Source organism: Salarias fasciatus, chromosome 9 (assembly GCF_902148845.1).
Source record: "Salarias fasciatus chromosome 9, fSalaFa1.1, whole genome shotgun sequence".
NCBI classification, from domain to species: Eukaryota; Metazoa; Chordata; class Actinopteri; order Blenniiformes; family Blenniidae; genus Salarias; species Salarias fasciatus.
This window is the reverse complement of record NC_043753.1, coordinates 18,049,501-18,072,521: the sequence shown is the minus strand read 5'-3', so window position 1 is coordinate 18,072,521 and position 23,021 is coordinate 18,049,501. Positions and strand designations below refer to the sequence as shown.

Below are 23,021 nucleotides of genomic sequence, written 5' to 3'. Positions count from 1 at the left end.
CTTTAGCTTCAATTGTATTTTTTTTCTATTAGGGTTTTACATGTTTAAATATATTTTATACGTTTTATGTTTAACATTGGAGGGAAAAAATGGTCAAACTTGCAAATTAGTCTGGAAAAATCAATATAGAAAAGAATCGTGATAAAATCGTGATCGAGATATTGATTTTAAAAAAATCGTGATATGACATTTTTGCCATATCGCCCACCCCTAATTATGATTACATTCTTTTTAAAGCATCTTTTCACAATTAATGTTAATAAAAGCAGATGTGCAGCCCATGCTTGAGTCAGATAACACTGTCCACATAACAAAGAAAGTGATTAAACAATGTGGGTGATGTCAATGACAAGCATTAAATTAATCACAAGCAAACCTTTGAAATAAACAAAATTACTGTGTAATAAATTATTTTCATAACCTATTCCATCCCTGAGAGTAACTGAGGATGCTAATATGATATTAAAGTCTTCATTTGGCATGTTCTCCCTCCTTGCCTCTCACCAAAACCTGCCTTCTTCAGCTCCTCTCAGCAGTCTCCATGTTTTGCATACTCTGTATTGTAAACTGTTTTCTTGTCTGTCACATCTGCTGATCGTGTGCCGGTCCTGCAGACGGATCTCTCCTCTGTTGCTCACACTGAGCTGTCTTCCATTATTGAGAGTTGAGAGTTTTCTTGGGAGTTTTTCCTCAATGGATGTGAGGGTACAAGGGCAGAGGATGTTGTTGTGATGCTGTGTAAAGCGATTTCAGACAAATTATTTGTAAAAATGGGCTTTACAAATAAAATTGCCTGGCTTTGCCTTACCATTTAGAGTTTATTTTGATGGCATTTTCAATATAAGATGTTTAAATGATCATTTCTGTGTGAGATAATAGAATAAATGTATCTTTCTAAACTAGACACACACACACACACACACACACAGATCATTTTTTTTAAGTATCTAATTTTGCTAAACTTTAGACAGACATATGCCTTCATAAAGTTTGTCCCAGTAGAGTTGCCGTAACTAGCTGCCTCGGTTTTTCATGTTGTGATGATGAAGGCACATGCGCAGAAGCGTCTGGTACGGATCCGGTACTGAAAACAGGGCCGGTCCCGAACCCTAACCCTAGCCCTAACCCTTTTCAATCTGAAAAGGCCAATACCAAAATAAAAATCAATAAACTTCTCCCACGGGTGATGTGTGTATTCCTCCATCTTTGTGTGTCTGTTTTACTTCCGGTTCATTGACGCTACTTGAAAAAAAAACAACCTTTGCGAGATCTCGCAAAAGTTCATCCTTTTTTTTTTGACCCATCAATATATTTTTCCCCCATGTACCTTTGGGGGCTCCGTAATAAGTCCTCCTGAATGTGAACAAATAATGTGGGTGGACTATTCTGCAGACTGAAATGCAGCCATTTTAATGGTCTTGACTGAAACTTTTTAATGAGATGGTGGGGATATTTTTTTTTCTTTTTTCTTTTACAGTACTGTCCATTTTTGACCGACAATAAACAAAAGCATATACTTGCTCTCAGAAAATAGCACTTTGGTTATTTGTGTGGATTTTGTCTGTGCTCCGGTAAATTTTGACATTCACAAAAACTTAATAACAATCAGGAAAATTTACAACAATAATCAGCTTTTTTCACATTTGGTGTCACTGATTTAAAAAAACAAAACAAACAAAAAAAACCACACACACACACACACACACACACACACACACACACACACACACACAAACAGCGACTTGTGCTTTTGAGCCATCTGGCTTCCCAGCTTGGTGGACTCATGATAACTGGTTATATTTGATGAAGATTAGATCAATTACATTCATTACCAAGACAATGTTAACATTAGGGGTGTCCTCAGATAGTCGACGATTCGATGCTTCGTTCGAAGGGGCATGATTCCACTGCCAATCACGCAGTCCAAGCTTCGAAAAAATGTGGTTATTAAACGAGGATCATTCCATTACAGCTGTATGGGGGTGCTGAATGACTGATTTTAAATAGAATTGCTTGTTTTTTTTCCAAATAAACATGATATAAAGCCTATTTGATATACATGTTAGCCTATCAAATATACTGTGGAAAAATTTACTTGTAGTTTTATTCAATATTCTATCTCGTGTTTGTGAATGAACCACCATGGTGAGTGGCACAATCCGATTTTGTGCAGAGCTCCGTCACAGAGCAGCATGGCGGTGGTGATTTGGCTTCACTTTAAAAGGCTCACAATGTCGGAAAAAAAACAGAACTTCAGACAAGGCAAAGATGATCCAAAAAACAAGTCAAATGCAAGTTGTGTCCTTTCATATCACTTCACAACAACATGGCTTTCCACCTTAAATGGTAAGTAGCCAGATAATTGGGCTAATAAAAGACGGTTCTGTTACTCAATTCTCATTTTTAATGCTGACTTTTATTTCGCTTAATTGTAATATTTTAGGTTATTATTATATTATTATTTTTATTTATGTTAAAGGCTAATTCTATTTAATTTAGTGTTTGTTTTTGCATGGATGTTGCGCTGCGAAATGGACCCGACACAGTGCAATTAAGCCTATTTCATTTAATTTGAGCAGATAATGTGAGAAATTGTTTAGCCAAAAAATGTGAGCTTATCTGCAGAGCTTTTAGATATAAATAAATTACATGCTTTAGCCCGTTTGTTAGGAGTGGGTTTGGTTCTGGTCATTTGAACTATACTTCATTTGTTTGATGTTTAGAGTTACCGACACTTTGTTCCAGTCTGTGTTTCAGTGTGTAGGAAAAAAAAAAGTGTTGTTTCCTGCACTGTTTTTTTTGTTTTGTTTTGTTTAATTTTTATATTATTAGTGCAATCAGGGCCGACTGTAAGCATAGGCGCCAGTGAGCACCGCTCTGCACTATGGGTGGCCGTTTGTGCCATACACCGCCTGGTACAAAACGCCGTTCAGAACGGCGCTTTTAACGCCGAGCGCCGCCAGGCGCTTTTATTTTGAAACGCCTTCCGGCGTCTCAAACGCCGAGCGCCGCCAGGCGCTTTTAAAGCGCCACCAGGCGCTTGAAAACTGAGTGAGGAACTTTTTTCCATATATGTTTTCTTGTCCACATGACGTTTGATATATTAAATGTATTAAAATATATGTTTTCCTTTCTAATCAATTTTTCAAAACTGAAATGTTTAAAAATAAATCTGAGATTCTCTCTTTAGGGTCTATGTTTGTCTGTTACAACATTACATTCTCAGTACAATTCAGTTTTTTCAAATAATATCTGAATGCATGATTAGAAGAAGTATTTGAATATTCGTTTGGTAGTAAGTGTCAGGGATGCTGAACTACTTAAACATAAAATCACACTGGTTAATTTATTATGACATCATTTGTTTTATTTTGTTACTGCTTATATTTTTAATAATAAATCACACAACATAAAACAACAGTTTAACTGGTACGAAGGCACAGATAATTATTTCACTTATAAACATGTTATTTCTGGCTGCATAGGGACATTTCATCTCAATGATGCAGTCATTGGACACCATGACATCTGGGGAGCCACCAAGCAGGTTGCTGTCAGAGAGGAACACTGCTTTTCCTGGATCGTCACACCAGTGGGCTTCATGTATTCCTCTCAATTCCTAAGTCACAAGCCTGGGGTCAAAAAAGATAATTTATTGCACAATGTGTAGGCATTATTACAATCTGTTATTACAAAATAGAAGGAGAGAAGGAAAGAAATATAGGCTCAACTATTCAAGATTTCTTTGTTTACACAAGACTCCTTTGTGGGGGGGGGGGGGGTTTCTATCACAAGGTGGGATTTATTTATTGTATTTATGAGAGTTAAAACATTTTCGGTGAAGGAATTTGATTCTACATACATTTTGAAAATGTGATCTAACTTTTTCAAAGGTAAAAAATTCCCTGTGGGAACATTTACAATCCTTTTGTGACCTGTTCTGACTATTGGCAAACTTTAGCTGCTCTGAAAACATGTCAGATAAGTAATTTTTTGAACATTTTCCACCCTATAACCCTGTAAGTCTCCTCATTAAGCTCACCCCTGATCAAAAGTATTTATTTTTTTTTTGTTTTTAAACATTTCAGTTTTGAAAAATTTATTAGAAAGGAAAAAATATATTTTAATACATTTAATATATCAAACGTCATGTGGACAAGAAAACATACATGGAAAAAAGTTCCTCACTCAGTTTTCAAGCGCCTGGTGGCGCTTTAAAAGCGCCTGGCGGCGCTCGGCGTTTGAGACGCCGGAAGGCGTTTCAAAATAAAAGCGCCTGGCGGCGCTCGGCGTTAAAAGCGCCGTTCTGAACGGCGTTTTGTACCAGGCGGTGTATGGCACAAACGGCCACCCATACTGCACTGTGCTGCGCTCCGATGCCCGTGTAGGCATGCTTCAACCTCCCCCCCCCCCCCCCGCACACACACACACACACACACACACACACACACATACAAGATGATGGATTCGACGATCAGTCGACTATTGGCAGATTCGGACGAATCAGATTCGACTGTAAATTGTGTAAATGTTCGTATGCTCAGTACACTTATGGAATGAAGTTTCATAGGAATCCGACGAAGCTTCCTGTTCCTCGCTTTGCCCGTATATCACTGCAGCGAAAGTTTACCGATAAGAACTTTCGCAGGATTTCATCTTCCTTTACTGTAAACCTCCTGCACAGAACCTCAGGCCCCAGGAGACAAGGTTTCCCGTCATTCCTCGACAAACAAGAATTGGTCAGAGTCCGAGATATGTCTGGGTCACATGTTGAAGGGCTTTTAAATTTGAAGCTGATACAAGAAGTCAGAACTCTTCACTAATCTCGATGTACACCTACACATCTGAGGGGTATCGCTGGGTACTCATGCAGTTTTAAGGCTTGGTAGTCAGATCAACAGTTGTTTCCCCCACGAGGAAGCAGGATTTCCTCCTGTCCTCTCAGTCCACTGACGTGTATCATCACTGCACTCCTCGCAGTCCTCTTGGGAGGTGGTGTCCCACAAAGAAATCCACATCATCAGCAAAAAGCTGCACACTTCATTCAGTCCTCATTCACTTTGGTGTGAAGTCAACATCTGGTCTCCGGGGTTTTTAAACAGGTGCAGATTCAAGCAGAAGCCGATGCATCATCTCTAATGAATAAAAAGAAATTTGAGAAAATTATAGCATCAATTGAAAATGATACCTTAAAAATAATGATTCAAAATGTTCACTTTCTATATGTTCTGTTTTTCACAGCTTGGCAATGTTGATTCACGAATGTTCTTGCTGAATAATGTGATCAGATTGTTTCCCACTTCCTGCCTTCCTCCGCTCAGCCCAGAGGTCAGTGAAAGCTGGTGGATGCTGCAGTTCTGTGGCCAGCAGTAAGAACTCATGTGACAGGATGTCCATCACAGTGATTAAGAGGGGAAGGCGCTGTATCTCGGTGTCACTGCTGCTCCATGCCACATGCCTTTGAGCACATCGGTCTGCTCCATGCACAGCTGGAAAGCTCTTCTGCTGCCTCGTTCACCACTGAGTGTTGATAATGTTGCCCTCGTTGCATTTTACTGTCGTCATCTGCCTCCTGCAAGTCCTCTGCATCACTGCTGACATCGGTAAGAACTATTGTTTCAGTGACTTCACCTGTAATTCTGCAAAAGGCTCTTGAAGTGTTTTAGAACCACTGTTCTGCTGTGTTCTGTTCCAGACAGCGGCACCTTCCTGATCTTCAACGTTGACCACAACAGGTGCGTAAAGGTGGAGAGCCCCACCTCCCTTACAGCCGTCCCTTGCAACCCTCGTGCCAAGGACCAGCAGTTTCGCTGGGCTTCGGAGTCCCGCATCCTCAGCATCTCTCATAAGCTGTGTCTGGGCGCCACGGAGATCAAAGACTGGGTGAAGGTGGCCCTCTTCGAGTGCGACGAAAACAACATCCTGCAGCACTGGCAGTGCAAGAACGACACCCTGTTTGGCCTGAAAGACGAGGACCTGCACCTCAACTACGGCAACTTCCATGAGAGGAGCATAATGATCTACAAAGGCTCGGGAGTCTGGAGTCGCTGGAGGATATACGGCACTCGGAATGACCTCTGCTCAAAGGGCTTTCAAGGTAACCAGTCTTGGTGAACAATGAAGGAAGCTGTGACACTATCGTTATCTGAATGTATTGTATTAAAACACACATACTGGTTCAACATGAAACTGTTTTAGACCTGGCTGCCTCAAAATGTTGAGTCACGCTACAGAAACATGAGTGACGTCAGTAGTTTGTACAGGTTACACATGACTTTGTTAAACCAAGCTGAATATCTCGGAGAACGAAACTTTGGTAACACTTCACTTGAAGCCCCCCTGTATAACACATTATAAGTACATTTATAAAGCATTATAATGCCATTATAGCGTGTGTAGCTATAGTTATAAACATTCATAGATGATCACAATGCCAGGACCTAACCCTAACCCTAACCCTAATCCTATGCTGTATAGTGAGTTATAAAGCATTGTGATCATTTATGAGTGTTCATAACTACTTATAATGTGTTATACTGGTTGCTTCAAGTAAAGTGTTACCTAATTTTTTTTATAAGCGATGTCAAGGAGAAAAAATTCTAATCAAACCATTTTAATTCCAAATTGCAAAAGCATATTGTGCAAATGTTTCAAACAGTTGCTGAGTACAGATTTATGAATCAATATTTTTATTGTTTGTTGTGATGCTTTTGATAGCACTCTGGCAGTGTTTTGTATGCTTAAAGAAAAAATGTCCAGTATTAGTGTTTATATGTACAGAAAAACGCCTTTCAAGTGAAACAAGTGAAAGATCCCCCACAAAAATTTATTTATTTATATGTTACTTATTACGTAAAAGGTTCTGTGAAGACATAAACATACGAGCTTCAAATTTCCACTCAAAGATAATAACAGATGTGTGTATAAAGATGTCGCTTGGCTTTAGTATTAGAGTAGTATTGTATTTCTAACTGAAGTCATAACGAACTAAAATATGTTCAATTTGCTCAGTCTCGATGCTAACTGACGTTAAATCAATGATCTGTGTCTCCTCAGAGATTTTCACCCTTGGAGGTAATTCCTTTGGAGCACCTTGTCAGTTTCCTTTCAAGTACGGCGATAATTGGTACTCCGAATGCACAAAGGATGCACGTGCAGATGGACTGCTGTGGTGTGGCACAGACAGAGACTATGACAAGAGCAAGAAGTGGGGGTTTTGTCCTACTAAAGGTAAGTATCACAACACAAAATGACCGGGCTGCTCTTTCAGGGATTAGTGCTGCATTTCACAGTCACTGCGATACAACCCCCTACAGTTATCTGGCTTTATTTTACTGAGGTCAGCGCTCACAGGTCTGGTTTCTGACCTCTCCTCGCTCTGGTCCACTGGTAGAACAACAGCACCACTTCCTGTCACGACTTGCCAACACAGCCCTGTCCTTGCTTTCCTCCTTCCATCCCTTCTTTCCCCTGACGTTGCTCTAAGTCTGGAGCAGGAAAACAACTTAACATTAAAAGCATTTCACTTCACCGTAGTCTTTTATAAAGCAGAGATATGTGTCAATCAGCATCAGAACACACTTTGACCCTTATTTCTCATACTCATCATCCAGTAGCTTAATGGTGTGTCTTTTCCTGAATGTAGACTCCGCTGGCTGGGACACTGACCCAGTCACGGGGGTCCAGTATCAAAGGAACTTGCAGTCAGCGTTGACCTGGCATCAAGCCAGGAAGAGCTGCCAACAGCAGGGAGCAGACCTCCTCAGCATCGTGGAGCTCCACGAGCAGTCATACATCTCAGGTACGTGGCCACCCCCTCTCACCCACCCATTCATTTTCATGTCGTTTTAAACCTCCTCTTTTTTTTTTTTATCGCGCTCGTGCTGAAGCAGGGTTAACAAGTCATTTGGGAGCACCTCTTTGGATCGGACTGAACAGCCTGACGTCTGAGACTGGATGGCAGTGGAGCAATGGAAACCCATTCAGGTATCTGAACTGGGCTCCAGGTACGTGTCCATTTGGTGTTCTATGATGTGTTTTTAGAGTTTAGGTAAATTAAAAAGGCACTCAGGAACTACACTCTGCACTTCCTGCAGGTCATCCCTCGTCGGAGCCCGGGCTCTCCTGTGCGACGCTGAATCCTGCAAAAGCTTCAAAATGGGAAACCAGTGCCTGCTCTCAGAAACTTGGCTACATCTGTCACAGGGGAAAGTCAACCAGTCTGCCTCCACCACCAAGTAGGACTTTTATTAAAAATGACCGGGAGGAAACAAAGCAGCACAAGATTGAACGCTCAGCTCTTTTGATGTCTGTTCACAGGCAAGGAGCCCAGCTTCTGCCCCAATCACTGGGTCCCCTACGCAGGAAACTGCTACTACTTGGAGAGAAGTAAAAAGATGTGGAAAGATGCTTTGGCTGCATGCCGCAAGGAGGAGGCAGATTTGGCCAGCATACACAGTATCGAGGAACAAAGCTTCATTATCTCTCAGTCTGGATATTGTAAGTATAGAACGAACCCAAACAACCATCATGTAGGACTAAAGTACAGCATTACAACAGTTTTCATATTGATACTATCATTGATACTATTTGAATATCTGGTAACACTTTATTTGAAGCCCCCCCTGTATGACACATTATAAGTACATTTATAAAGCATTATAATGCCATTATAACACGTGTAGCTATAGTTATAAACATTCATAGACGATCACAATGCCAGGACCTAACCCTAACCCTAACCCTAACCCTATGCTGTATAGAGCTGTATAGTGAGTTATAAAGCATCGTGATCATGTATGAGTGTTTATAACTACTTATAATGTGTTACACCAGGTGCTTAAAGTAAAGTGTTACCAAATGTCTTTGCAACAAATTAAAGGATGCAAGTTGGATCTATTTATCTTGGATTATTAGCCGTTTTATGACTCACTGCTCTGTGTATTTCTAACCTCAGTGCCGACTGATGTCCTCTGGATCGGCCTGAATGACCAGCGGAGCCACATGCTGTTTGAATGGTCCGATAACTCCGACGTCACCTTCATCCAGTGGCTGAGCAGCGAGCCCTCTCACTCCGCCAGCTTCCAAGAAGACTGCGTCCTCATCAGGGGGAAGGTAACAACCGCCACTGTGAAAACAGACCGACCGAAAGGCTGAGACAACGTCAACACTGCATCAGCTCTGACAGTGACATGGTTTCCCCTGCAGGATGGGAAGTGGGCAGATCACATCTGTGAGAAAACGTACGGTTACATCTGTAAGAAGAAAGGATCCACCAAGCCAGCTGAAGGGATCCAGGAAGACGTCAACCCAGGATGCGTAACTGTGAGTGGTGATTTTTGAAAACAAGTATTATCATAGTGGGAGTAATACTTCATACTAAAAAATGTTGAGTTATTTTGGTAACCCAATTTATATGTTGCTGGTGTTGAGTTAAATTTTTGGGTTATTTCTATAAAGAGTAACCCATTTTCTGGGTGATAGGGCTATTATTTTAAGTCAATTTCTGGGTTTTCAAGGTTATGTACCATTTTTGGGTTGTTTTTCAGAGGATAACTCATGTTTGGGTTCGGGGCTTGTTTTTTTTTTTAAATTAAAAAGCTATTTTTTTCTTGATGGCGGTATAATATGAAGTAATCTCAATAACATTATTTAGAATCACACATCTTATGGACATGAAATGTGTCCTTTACCTTTTAAAGAGGTACTAAATACTTACGCATGCTATATGTGACTACTATGACCATACACAGCAAGGTTGGTGGTAATAATAACCCTCTGGAGTCTGACCCTATTTTGGCCGTTTTTGGATACTTTTGATTTTGCCTTTATACCACATAAAAAAATTTTGCTTGGTATGTTTTTTTTTCACCACAACCTCATCTATATGATCTGATTATTATTGTTTTCATTTTAACCTACTTCATTAACACACTGGGCCCAAAAACACACAGAAATCATTAAATTTGAATTGAAAAAATCTACTATTTATTCCAACTGTTTTGGAACTTGAAAAAGTAAATATAGGTTGCAAATATGAACATATAAATGTAACACTGAAATAAAGTAATACTCAGACAAATATTTTCAATAAAAAGCATGTATATTTAGAACCGTTTTTTACCTTGTCAAGTTGCAACTCCTTGAAACAAACTGAGTGCAAAATTATACAGAGAGGTACACCAGTGCTTTGCATACCCAAAGTCTCAAATAACTGCTCCCAGAGTTCCAAATAGTGCAAATGTAACATAAGAGGTAAAAAAACAAAAAGAAAAAAGCCTTGAAACAGTCCCTCGCCATCACTGTAGCTGGAAATGGCACGGATGTAACAGTGTTCTGTTTCAAGTAATCTGCAATGCTCAGCAGTGACACCAGCGATGTGCATGTAAGGAGCCCAAGGAACTTGTAGAGTTCCTCAACTTCAACATCAGCCCAGTTGTGCTTCTTCCCCATTTATTTGCTCTTTGCTGCATGCAATCAACAATTTCCCCTCTGGGACCAATAAAGTATTTCTGATTCTGAGACGGCCCACCGAGCACAGACACATATCTGGCACCATCAACAAGGGAAGAGCCAGAATAAGATGTGGCGAGAGGGATACAACAAGAAAGGGGCATTAAAAGGTGAAGGAAAAACGAGGGATTTGGGAGAGGTAGAGAGTAGAAAGGCCTCCACGATGACCTGTGTTGCATAAGGCACTTAAAAGGAGTTCCAGTTTTTGGTAACTTCTTTAAAAAGTATCAGATTTAACTTGAGTTTCTGTCATCTCCCGTTGACCTGTTTTTGCCAGAGTGCATAAGTGTATTATTGTGGCGTCGCGTGGGTCACTGGGGGCACTAGAGGGCCGCTGCCCTGCAGGCTGTGTTCTGCCGCAAAGGACCCTGGGAAACGGGACTGCGTTTTGGGGCTGTTTCGGGCAGGTTTGTGTGTGTGTTTGGGTTTGTCTGCGTTTCCTTTTGTTGTGGGTGTGTTTGTTTATTGTTGTTCTGTGCTGTTGCCATGTTTTCCTTTATTTTTATTTTATTTATGTGCGCACCGTAGGTCAGGGGGACCTTGGGAGGCACTTGGCCTCCGCGCCTCTGAGCTGGTCTGCACTGGGTTAGTTGTTGACGCAGTAAACTTGTGTGCTTATGAAACTAAAGATCAGACGCAGTCGTTCCTCGCTGTGTCTGCCGCTAATTGAAAATTGCCAGAGTATATTTACGAGGGGGGACCCAAAAGTTTCCGGACTGATTCTATTAATAAAAAAATACAATGAATTTCCGACTTTGGCCGCTAGATGTCGCTACAGGATAGCCTCATGCATAACTGTGCCAGGTTTGGTCTTCCCCCGTGATGCGGTCAGCTGACAGTCACTGTTTATGTTGACAGAGTTACACCCCGCTCTTCGATTTTTCAAGATGGCGGATATCCACGGATATGCGCTCTGTCAAAACATTTTGTTTTTTATTGGGAAAACAGCGGCAGAAACACTCACCATGTTGCAGACATTCTTTAAGAAGTATTCTTAGGGTGTCTGAGTGGTTTGGGCCCTTTAAGAGCGATCAGATTACATCACGAAGACCAGGCACGCAGAGGACAGCAATCCACTTCCAGAACAGAGGAAAACGTCACAAAAACTGAAGAAGATGTCCTGGTAGGTCCACGCAGGACTTTTGATGACATTGCAGAACTGATGGGAGTATTGTAGAGATCCAGACAGATCATCCTCAGGCGGTTATTAGAAGCAGGGAGACGAAGGCACCCGGAAATGGCCTCATCATAACAGACAGCAGACCACAGGACGCCCCGTTACGCACAGAAATAGCACCAAATGTTGTGCGTAAAGCATAGTTTTGGACTAAAACCGTGACCAGCCAGCCTCCCCACCGCCATATTCCCCTGGTCTGGCCCCAGGCGACTGCTTTTTGTTGTCAAAGATGAAACTGGAGCGCCAGCGGAAAGGTAAGACAGGCATACAGGCGGGGGAGGGAAAATCGAAGTTCTATCTTTCCGGCACAGCTACGCACGGTCATGGCGACTCTTCTGAACAGTGAAAATCTCCGGTGCAGCGTTGTATTCAAGCCAAAGGAGAGTATTTTGAAGGTGACAGTTTCAAATAATTGCGAAGATTAAAAAATAAAAAGTTATAACTACAGTCCGGGAACTTTTGGGTCCACCCTCGTATAACAACAGAACAAAACTAATTCTGATAAGTAGTTGGGAAGGACCAGCAGTAAAATGTGTTTATTATTATTACAATCATTTTAACCCAAGTATTGGGAGCGCTAAATTGCGCAACCCAATAGCTGGGTGAGGAATAACCCAACTTTTGTGTTAAATAAATTCAACTTAATAATTGGGTTAGGAATAACCCAACATTGTAGTTGGCATAACCCAACTTTTGGGTTAAATAATTCAACCCAAGAATTGGGTTTCAAAAAAAGAACCCAACCTGTTGGGTTAAAATAACCCCAAAAAAAGGGCTCATCCTTTTCTGAACCAGCAGTTGGGTTAAAATTGGGTTATTTTCTCACCCAACTGTTTTTAGTGTGTTGATATCACAGTGTTTTGACTTTTCAGGGCTCTGTCAGGTTCGGTTCATACTGTTACAACAGCGGAGTGGAAACAAAAACGTTTGAAGAGGCAAAGCAGGCGTGCTCACAGGCTGGGGCCAGTCTGGTGGATATAACTGACAGGTATTGCACCGTGATGTGAAGATCCCATACAGAATCAAGAATTCTGTAATTTTGAGATTAATTTCGAAGGAAATTCACAGATAAAGAACTTTCTCATAATTTTACCTTCTCGCTTTCCTGTTTCTGTGCATTTCATTGCAGGTATGAGAATGCTTTCTTGGTGAGTTTGGTGGGTTTGAGGCCAGAGAAGTATTTCTGGATGGGTCTTTCCAACACAGCTGACAAAAGCACGTTCAAGTGGACTACGAGAAGAAAAGTTACCTTCACTCATTTCAATGCAGGAATGCCAGGTAAACTACACAAACTTCTAACATTCATCATTTAGAGATAAGATCCAATAATCCCAAAAGTGTAGAATAATGTTTTAAACTATAAAAAATTAAAAAGGTTTATAATATAACATAAGAAACAAATTTGATTTTGAAATCAAAATATTCTACAATGTCACAAAAATATCTTGACATTTTGAACTTGAGAAAACAAACCTCAAGAAAAGTTGAGAAAACACAATGTTGACTTGTCTGCCATGTCGTTGATGTGATTGTGCATCACTGTTGAACATTGTCAAGATGAAATAAGGTCTTCTCTAAAAAAAAAGACTCAAGAAACTGTCTTGAAAACAATCCATAATGAGTCTTTATTCAGGTTGGAAATAGGTCAGGGGCCAAAAGTATAATCTGTTTTTCTGACCAAACCAACAAAAGGAAAAAAACGGCTGAATTTCCTTTTTTCGTTTTCAACAAAAAAACGAAATAACGTTTTTTTCTTTCTCAATTCAAAACCAAAAACAAAACCAACACAAGCAAATTACGGTCTAATTTTGTTTTTTGGATTTCAATTTTTCGTTTTTTCGTTTCAGGTCTCAAAACGAAAAAACGGAAGCACGTGACCCCTGACGTCACGGGTCAAATGGACTCCCTACCAAAATAAAAGCCTTACTAATCAATGGGTAATAAAAGATAAATTACGTTAAATAGCGTTTTTATTTTTGCACAGCATTGATTGCATACACTACTTGGCTTGTAATAATGTTAGAAAATAATAATAATAATTATTATTAACAACAATACTGCTACTACTACTACTACTACTTCTACTACAGCAATAATAATAATAATAATAATAATAATAATAATGATGATTACAGGTCTGCTGCCTGGCCTGCATACATCTAATTCGCGGACGTGAGATCGTTTAAGTGTTCACCTTTTCGATAAGTGTGACATGTCTGTTGATCATAAAATACGTGGGTCATTTTAACTTTGTGACATGTCAGCTGCATGGCGTGTGCTGATGAGAAACGTTTCCCTTTTTCGCCCAGTAGATGGCAGAGTGAGCCAGTTATTTGTGCAAAATAATGACAGAACACTGAATGCTGTTATTAGAAATTTTATTTTTAAGTTTATTAAGCGACTCATGGACTCTGATAATAAAATTATTCAAGTCAAACCTGGGCAGAGCAGTGTCTGGTACACTTCTGTGTTCTGGAGACACTGGAGAGAGTGTTTATATAGTTTATATGTGTCGTGCTCTTTTTCTGTTTTGTTACTGTCTTTAGTATTTGTGTGTAATTTTATGGACCATTTCGAGTCTGGAATAAAGAATAAAAAAAGAAGAAAGAGGAGCATTCCACTGTTTGTCCATAGGAGCATAACATTGTAAGATCCTTAGGGCCCGAACGCACTGGACACGGAAGCGTAGCGGAGGCGCCGCGAACGTCTCCGCGCAGGCGCTTGGCTGTTCGTATTGGAGGCGTATCTGCTGCCTGCGCTCTCCGCGCTGGTCACACATCGACTGCACTTGGCTGGATCCGTCTGCTCTCGGTTTTCCTCTGTCTCGCTCTGCCAGGATGGATGTGTGTGTTTTGGTGACCTGTGGAGAGACTTTTTCTCCTCCTGTCCTCTTTTTTCCTGCATCACGCGAATCTCTTGTCGCTGTGTGTGTGTGTGTGTGTGTGTGTGTGTGTGTGTGTGTGTGTGTGTGTGTGTGTGTGTGTGTGCGCCTGTTTGTGTGTGTGTGTGTGTGTCCATCTCTCTTGTGATTAGACCCAGTGACAGACGGACGAACAACACCCTAACTAATCGTCATTTAATTTATTTTATTTTGACAATTGACCGGATTCTCTTGCTTTTTCTGTTTCCGACTTCCTGTCTGGTCCGATCTGCTTGATCCAGCTGGTGCTCGCGGCGCTCGCGGTTCGCGTGAAAAATAGAACGAAGCGGAGCGGGCGTGCGGCGCCCCCTGCGCGTTGTGTGCGGCCAGTCAGATAGGTTAATATGGGAGGCGATCAGAACCGCTTCCCCATCCAGTGCGTTTGTGCCGTCAGTCCCTCAACTGAGTAATGGTTTTTCTTCTAAATTGGCTCACTCTGCCATCTACTGGGCGAAAAAGGGAAACGTTTCTCATCAGCACGCGCCATGCAGCTGACATGTCACAAAGTTAAAATGACCCACATATTTTATGATCAACAGACATGTCACACTTATCGAAAAGGTGAACACTTAACGATTTCGCGTCTGCGAATTAGATGTATGCAGGCCAGGCAGCAGACCTGTAATCATTATTATTATTATTATTATTATTATTATTATTATTATTATTATAGCAGTAGTAGTAGTAGTAGTAGTAGTAGTATGGTTGTTAATAATAATAATAATAATAATAATAATAATAATAATAATAATTATTATTATTATTATTATTATTATTTTCCAACATTATTACAAGCCTAGTAGCGTATGCAATAAATGCTGTGCAAAAATAAAAACGCTATTTAACGTAATTTATCTTTCATTACCCATTTATTAGTAAGGCTTTTATTTTGGCAGGGGGTCCATTTCACCCGTGATGTCAGGGGTCACGTGCTTCCGTTTTTTCGTTTTGAGACCTGAAACGAAAAAACGAAAAATTGAAATCCACAAAACAAAATTCGGTCGTAATTTGCTTGTGTTGGTTTTGTTTTTGGTTTTGAATTGAGAAAGAAAAAAATGTTTTTTCGTTTTTGGTTGAAAACGAAAAAAGGAAAATTCAGCCGTTTTTTTTCCTTTTTCATTTGTTGGTTTGGTCAGAAAAACAGATTATACTTTTGGCCCCTGACCGAAACAAAGGACAAAAACATGCACGGATTGTTTAATCTGCTTTCAGCAGAGTCACTGCTGGTCCTGTTTTTGAATGCTTGAAGTTCGTGACATTGACTTTCAATTAAGTTTCTTTGTTTTTTTTTTGTTGTTTTTTTTTTGCGAGAAAGACAGACATCAGGGATGTGTTGCAATGACAACTGGGATGTTTGCCGGGCTTTGGGACGTCATCAGCTGCAGCAGGAAGGAGAAATATATCTGCAAGAAGGGGGCCGAGGGTGTGCACGTGACAACAGTTCCACCCACCACTCCAACCCTGAACTGTGCGTCCGGCTGGAACCCTGTCGCCGGCAGAAACGCCTGCTACAAGGTAGGAAAATAAACACAGCAGTGAAAGTTGTGTTGCTTGAAGTAAATGACACTGATCTTTTCTATTCATCAAATAGTTTTACAAGAACGCAAACAACGTCAAGAAGACTTGGCAGGAATCCAATGACTTCTGCCAGGCCATCGGAGGAAACCTGATGAGCATCCACAGTTCGAATGACCTGAGGTGACGCTTATACCCTGTGATGTACATCAGAATTCAGGCCAGAAAAACAAAGGTAACGATCAGGTAATCTGTGCTTCTGTTTTCCAAAGGTTGTACAGAGGTGAGCCAGCTTGGATAGGCCTCATCTACCGTGGCGTGCGTGAAGGTTTTGTCTGGAGTGATGGATCGCCTGTAAGTGGCGCTTCACATTCACAGAAAGTGATATTTTCTAATTTTGACATTCCAGTGCATAATGATGTGCGTTTCCCAAAAAAACTGTGATTTAGTTCGCTTATGAGAACTGGGGACACGGGGAACCAAACAACCACAATGACAATGAACTCTGCACAGAGATCAAGTTTTACAGTTTCAGACAGCGATGGAACGATCGGCACTGCGACGCCAACAACAACTGGATCTGCCAGATACGTAAAGGTAACACTGGCAGAGACAGTCTTGAAAGAAAAGTTCAGACATTAAATAAAGCATTTCCCTGTCGTTTGGAGTGAGTACTGTGATTCTTATGTTTTCAGGAGTGGAACCCAAACCTGAGCCTGTAATTGTGGAACCAGGTAGGTTTGGTAGCTTTGTTTATCATTGCCGTAGCATAAGTACAGCCCTGGTGTGCTCTAAATGACTCCTAACGCCAGTTTTCTCTTCACAGTATACAACAAGACAGATGACGGGTGGCTGATATATAAGGACACGCAGTACTTCATCAACAATGATAAACTGGCGATGGAAAATGCTCGAGCCTACTGCAGGACAAACTTTGGTGATCTTGCCGTCATCACAGGAGAAAGTGAGAGGAAGTTTCTTTGGAAACAGGCAAGAAAAGCTCATGCTTCATCAAAATGTAGCAACATGGAATGAGAATTCAAAAATTGTGTGTGCAAAAGTTTGACATCAAAGCATTTGTCATCTTAACTTTCAATTAGATATCTCGAGGCTCACACCAACAGTACTACATTGGCATGACAGTGAACTTGGATAAATCATTTAGGTAAATCATTCTACTTGATATTAGGAGTTCCAGAAAATCACCGCTGATCAGTTCATTCAGTAACGTCATGAGGATGATGCATCATTCATTTTTTAATTCTGTTTCCAGCTGGTTAGATGGGACTCCAGTGACGTATACTGCATGGGACCGAAATGAGCCTAACTTCGCAAACAACGATGAAAACTGTGTCACAATGTACACGAGCATGGGTCAGTCAAATGCAAGGACGCTCCATTTCTTTTGTTCGGATCAAGTAAGAATGATTTCTCATTGATCACATTTTCTGAACATTTCCATTAACTCTGTATTTAGGATACTGGAATGATATCAACTGTGGCTTGGAGTTCCCCTCCATTTGTAAAAGAAGCAGCCATTCAGTCAATACAACAATGGTCCCAACCACAGTTCCTAAAGCAGGATGTGCGCCAGAGTGGCTGTCTTTCCAAAGTAAGGTAATAATAAATTAATACATCAGTTTTGTCTGAATGGCATGTAAGTCATTGATCTCGAAAAGTTTCCCCCTCCTTTTATTTGGGATTGAAAATTCACTGTTGTGTTATTATTACAAATAAAAGTGAAAATGTCTCTTTTTGACACAGTGCTACAAAATAGTCACAGGGAAGGACAATAAGAACTGGCAGGACGCAAGGAAATACTGCCACGACCAGGGAGGGAATCTGGTTTCTATCCTGAATGACAGAGAGCAAGGTGATCAATGTGCAATATCCTGAAATCACCTTTCTGAATAAAACCGTTTTCCTTATTGTTTCATCTTTTTTCCCCATCATGAGTTTCTCATTTCTTTCTTCGTAGCTTTCCTAACAACACAGATGCTCCACCACAATCAAGACTTGTGGATTGGCATGAATGACGTCAACTGGGAAATGCATTTTGTGTGGACAGACGGCCGAGCCATTAAGTACACCAACTGGGTCAAAGGGCAGCCAATATCAGCACCCGATGGTCTCTATTTTAAGGAAGAGGTTATCTATCACTCTGTGATTGACGGACGTTTAAACTCTTTGCCATGAAGCTATTGATGGATTCTAAACAGTCAAAATTAAACAAAGTTGATCATTATTGCTATGAATGCTAAATTGTTCATTTTTTTGAATGATTAAAGTGGAGGTTAGCATTTAAAAGACACACATTAGGTCAACTGATCTTCCAAAAATTCAGTGATGGTATGAATTTTGGAGGAATACGAAGCCTGCACACAGTTTCTAACAAGCAGCCTGAATGAATGTGATGACATTCCAGGGGAAGTGATGCACCTTTCTCTGCCCGATAGGCGTTTGACTGTGTGATGATGGTGGGGAGCGTCTCCAAAATAACAGGACAGTGGAAGGTGGAGGACTGCAACACAAATCTCGGCTTCATCTGCAAGAGGAAAGGCGGTGAGTGAGATTTTATCAGGACCATGTGGGCAGGAAGAATTTCCTGCCGATACTTCATGAAAATACCTCGTATTTATCCAGATTCTCAGATCGCAGTGGCACCCACCACCGTGCCACCAAATGCCTTCTACAAGCTTGGCAATGACTCCTACAAACTGGTGGCTCAGAAGATGAGATGGGATGAAGCTCGGAGGCAGTGCCAAGCAGATGATGCTGATCTGGCCAGTATCGTGAACCCCGTAACCCAGGCGTACATCACGCTGCAGATCTCTAAGCTCAATCAGTCTGTTTGGATTGGCCTCAACAACAATGTGGTAAGAAATCTACCAGTTCTACAATGACACAGAGGTTATATAAAGACACAAGGCTTTATTGAAACTTTATGATAGGGATCATGTATTCTGATTTCCTAAACAGAGGACCTTTGGTCCAGCCTCAAGATGCTTAAATTATAATCAAAGTTTATTCAAATACATTGTATAACTATAATCAGAATGCCCCTTCTCTGCATAGACAGTCAATTCAGTTATATGAAAAAGAAACTCTCTTAATAATCACATACATAAATTAAGATAAATGTCTCAGACTCAAGATGATTTAACGTGATTCAAATAATCTCTATCAGTCTTACAAACGACATCTGAAATTAATAATGGTAGAGATTACACATCTTCAGTATGGAAGATAACATCAAAACTCGTTTTCATTAATTTTAATTTCGAATGTATTAAAATGTGTAACAATACACTGAATAATAAGAATTCTGTTTTGCACAATCCATCTTGAAGTCCGATTCGTTTACATGTAATTATGTAACAAGATAAATTAATATATTTATACTTTTTTCTTCCGTTTTTCAGTGCAGTCCTGAAGCCACGTCTCTCAGCCTTCCTTTGTTTGGCTGTGTTGTTGATCACCACCCTACATATTTTCCTCAGCTATGTCTGTTTATCTATTTGCAGAGTGGGGGTCGCTTCAAGTGGGTTGATAACTGGCCTCTGTCTTACACCTTGTGGGGAAGAAATGAACCCAAAAACAACTACGGCTGTGTTTATGTAGATGTGGACAAATTATGGAAGACGGCGCCTTGTACCAACACATACTATTCCCTTTGCAAAAAATCAACAGGTCAGACCGTTTTCCTTTTTTTCCTTCTTCTTCTTCTTGCTCTTTATATTAACTGTAAGTATTCTTATCCCAATGTTTTGAAGATTGACATGCACTTTTTGGCCTCTTTTTCAGACATAGCTCCCACTGAGCCCCCTCAGCTCCCTGGCAGATGTCCAGAATCTAAGGATAACAGCTGGATACCTTTCAGAGGCCATTGTTATTCATTTTTCACCTCACAATCACTGAATTGGCCCTATGCCTCAGTGGAATGTCTAAAATTGGGTACATTGTTATGAATTCCTCTTGATCCACTGTTAAACTGTAATACCACTGTGTGTAAACCATGACAAAGTATTATTGTGGCTCTGCCTGTCAGGCGCCTCTCTACTCAGCATCCAGGACCCTGCTGAGAATCTGTTCATACAACAGAACTTGGAGCTTCTGCAGGATGGTGCTGAAAGTTTCTGGATTGGCCTGTACAAGACTAATAATGGTGAGAATATAATGCGAAATACAGCTTTAGTGTCTCAGAGTCACTTAAAGTTAGTGAAGTGACCAACGCATGCCTAATGGACAGACAGCTTGGTGAAATGAATAATATCAACAGAGGTGATCAACAGAGTGAAGATATTGTTTCCTTTTTTATTTTTCCAGATGACTGGATGTGGGTCGATAACACTGTTGTAGACTATACCAACTGGAAGAAAGAAATGCCAAAGTCAGACACGTGTGTTCTTATAAATTCTCATGGCGGACAGTGGAGTACGGACAGCTGCAGGAGATCCTCGGCTTTCATTTGCAAAATGCCCAAAGGCAAGTTCAGTCATTTCAGAAGATCATTTCAGATGGATTAGAGATAAATGAGGAGGATCTGATCTTTGGTGTGTGTACAGGATGAAAAAGTGCTTCACATTAAATAGATGGTCACATTGGGGATGACCTCTGAACTCTTTCATGTCAGCAACGTTGATGGACAGGATGACAGCTGAGGCCAGGCAGGAAGTTCCATTAAACATGATGTTTGCAGTTGACGTGAGAATGACAGCAGGAGGGACAAAGATGAATTCACTCGTTGATTTTTTTTTTTTTTCTTTTCCTCAGTTGTCACACCGACAGAAAAACCTACAGCTGCTGGTATGTTGAAGAAAATTATTTAATATCAATGTGGCAAATGAAAGCTCTGTCGCTGATAATGTTGATGTCTGTTTTGCCTCCTCAGCACAAATTAAAGAACCTTCACATGGCTCTGCCGGCATCCCTGTCGCGGTGGTCGTCATTATGATTGCCTTAGTTGCACTCGGTGCCTTCGTCCTCCTCCGCAAACGAATACCCTCCTCAATCCTGGGAGAATCCACCTTTGACAACAAATTGTATTTCAACAATCCAATTCGAGCTCCTGTCGACGCCAAAGGTCTGGTGGTCAACATAGAGCAAAATGAGCAGGCATAGCAGGATGGCGGAGGAGTGATAGCCAACGCAATCAGGTCAAACAATACCAGCAGATCTTGTCAACTTTTTTTTTCGATCACTTTATTAGGAAACTGGATCTCAAGCAAACCCTGTGCTGTTTTGTTTGCTTCTGTTTAACACTGAATTATGTACTGTGAACTTATTATATAATAACTGAAGCAGCACAAAACAGAGGAATTGGGACAAGACCTTCTGTGTATACAAAAAAAAACATTAATGCAGTTTGTGAAATGTGTGCAAATATTTTGATTTTGCTTTAAGAAATCAGTTTACCCAACGTCATTTGCATGAGAAAAATCACAAGATGTCAGAACAACCAAGTTGTTATTTTATTTTTTTGTCTGCTCTGGTCTTTGATATTGTAAATAAAAGTCCAGTAAATAATGACATAGTTAAATTGTCCTGTTTTCAAAAAGCAAAAAAACAGTCATGAACAGCCCTACCATACAGCACAGACTGTATTTGTACTAATAAATGTAAATAGTCAGACTTTATTAATGCCCTTGGAGAAAATTAATTTTTTCCATATTGAGCCACCCTGCCTCTGGGATGGAGCCACACTGAATCATTCCAGGGGAGCTGAAGGGGGTCAAGGGTCACAGTGGTGACCCATCGACTTTGATATATGAACTTGTGAATTCCCGATCCAAAGTCTGCTTCTCTGACCTCCAGGTTAGTGATGTGAAGTGAACAATGATAATCGATTGTAGTCGTGCCACAAATCAATATCCTCAACACGTTGCACATTTTTAAAACACAATTCACAGGGATGGGAGTGCTTCAGGCTATCGGAATTTAGAAACACAAATGGCAAATTTCTTCTGTACAATGAATAAATGAAGCCTTGCTAAATAATCTATTAAATTGTTTAGGTAGCCTAATTGTTGTGTGACCAGCCGTATTCAACAAGGTGATCATGACATTTTGAAGAATTCTGGCAGCAAATGTGTTTTTCAGAGCAAAATGAGGATATTGATTCGTGACACTACGACAATCATTTGTCATTGTTCACTTCACATAACTAACCCAGAGGTCAGCGAGAGGTTTTGAAGTAATCACAGCTAAATCATCCGAGTAGAAGCAGGAGGGATAGAAGTTTGGCTCAAATGTTTGATGAATGTAAGAAAAGCTGCTGCAACCCAGTCAACATGTGAATTTGCATGTACACTATAGAACTTCTTTCGATATCAGTGATCATATGTATTACAGGCCTCAGGAGAGCTTGTTGTCAAAGCACATTTTGTATAAATGACTGTTGAGTTACGCATGATGACTTTAATGTAAATGCATCTTTTTTTTTACCTTTTAAACAGTGCGTTGGGAATGTGCCTTTGAGAGATCGCATCTGACTTTTTTTTTTACTGCTGTCATAAAGTGCAGTGAAAATATAAATCCTTTTTTTGTGATCATTGGGTTTTTCGTTTCTTTGCTTTGATAAGGTTATTGAAGAAGCTCCTTAAAAACTTCGTGGTTACTAAACGTAACTCCAGTTCTACAAGTGTATGCGTTCCTGCCTACAGGCTTCACTATTGGTAATCCTCTTGGCGCCAGCCAATCCACTGAGACCACACTGAAACCTGCGCACCAATCCTGCCCATGTGTTGGCACAGCACCACACCCCTCCCTGAGGGCATAAAACCAGGTACTCGCCGCTTAATCTCCCTTCTTCTGAATCAGCAAAGAAGGAAGCAAACAGCTGGGCCAGCAGGTAGGCACGCACACATACACTTGTAGAACTGGAGTTACGTTTAGTAA

The 23,021-nt window shown here is 40.6% G+C and overlaps 1 protein-coding gene across 1 annotated transcript; it reads left to right on the top strand.

Moving 5' to 3' along the window:
* The first annotated feature begins 5,448 nt into the window (after nt 1-5,448).
* Nucleotides 5,449-22,675, top strand: LOC115394023 (macrophage mannose receptor 1-like). The gene is made up of 30 exons (XM_030099138.1): nt 5,449-5,603; nt 5,696-6,097; nt 7,057-7,230; nt 7,646-7,801; nt 7,893-8,006; nt 8,097-8,237; nt 8,320-8,499; nt 8,957-9,114; nt 9,208-9,324; nt 12,562-12,677; nt 12,819-12,967; nt 15,925-16,124; nt 16,201-16,307; nt 16,397-16,478; nt 16,574-16,721; nt 16,820-16,858; nt 16,951-17,114; nt 17,225-17,289; nt 17,398-17,498; nt 17,602-17,741; nt 17,889-17,997; nt 18,103-18,272; nt 18,581-18,686; nt 18,768-19,000; nt 19,649-19,814; nt 19,929-20,078; nt 20,173-20,289; nt 20,451-20,609; nt 20,898-20,930; nt 21,016-22,675. The coding sequence occupies exons 1-30, from the start codon at nt 5,534-5,536 to the stop codon at nt 21,243-21,245; spliced, it is 4,296 nt and encodes a 1,431-aa protein (XP_029954998.1). The 5' UTR covers nt 5,449-5,533; the 3' UTR covers nt 21,246-22,675.
* Nucleotides 22,676-23,021: the final 346 nt, after the last annotated feature.

Bases quoted from the DNA above. Each gene is read 5' to 3' on its own strand.
- LOC115394023 (XM_030099138.1), top strand. From the start codon at position 5,534: ATGTTGCCCTCGTTGCATTTTACTGTCGTCATCTGCCTCCTGCAAGTC. The intron at 16,308-16,396 runs GTGACGCTTATA...TGTTTTCCAAAG, and splicing joins CACAGTTCGAATGACCTGAG to GTTGTACAGAGGTGAGCCAG. The intron at 17,998-18,102 runs GTGATCAATGTG...CTTTCTTCGTAG, and splicing joins CCTGAATGACAGAGAGCAAG to CTTTCCTAACAACACAGATG.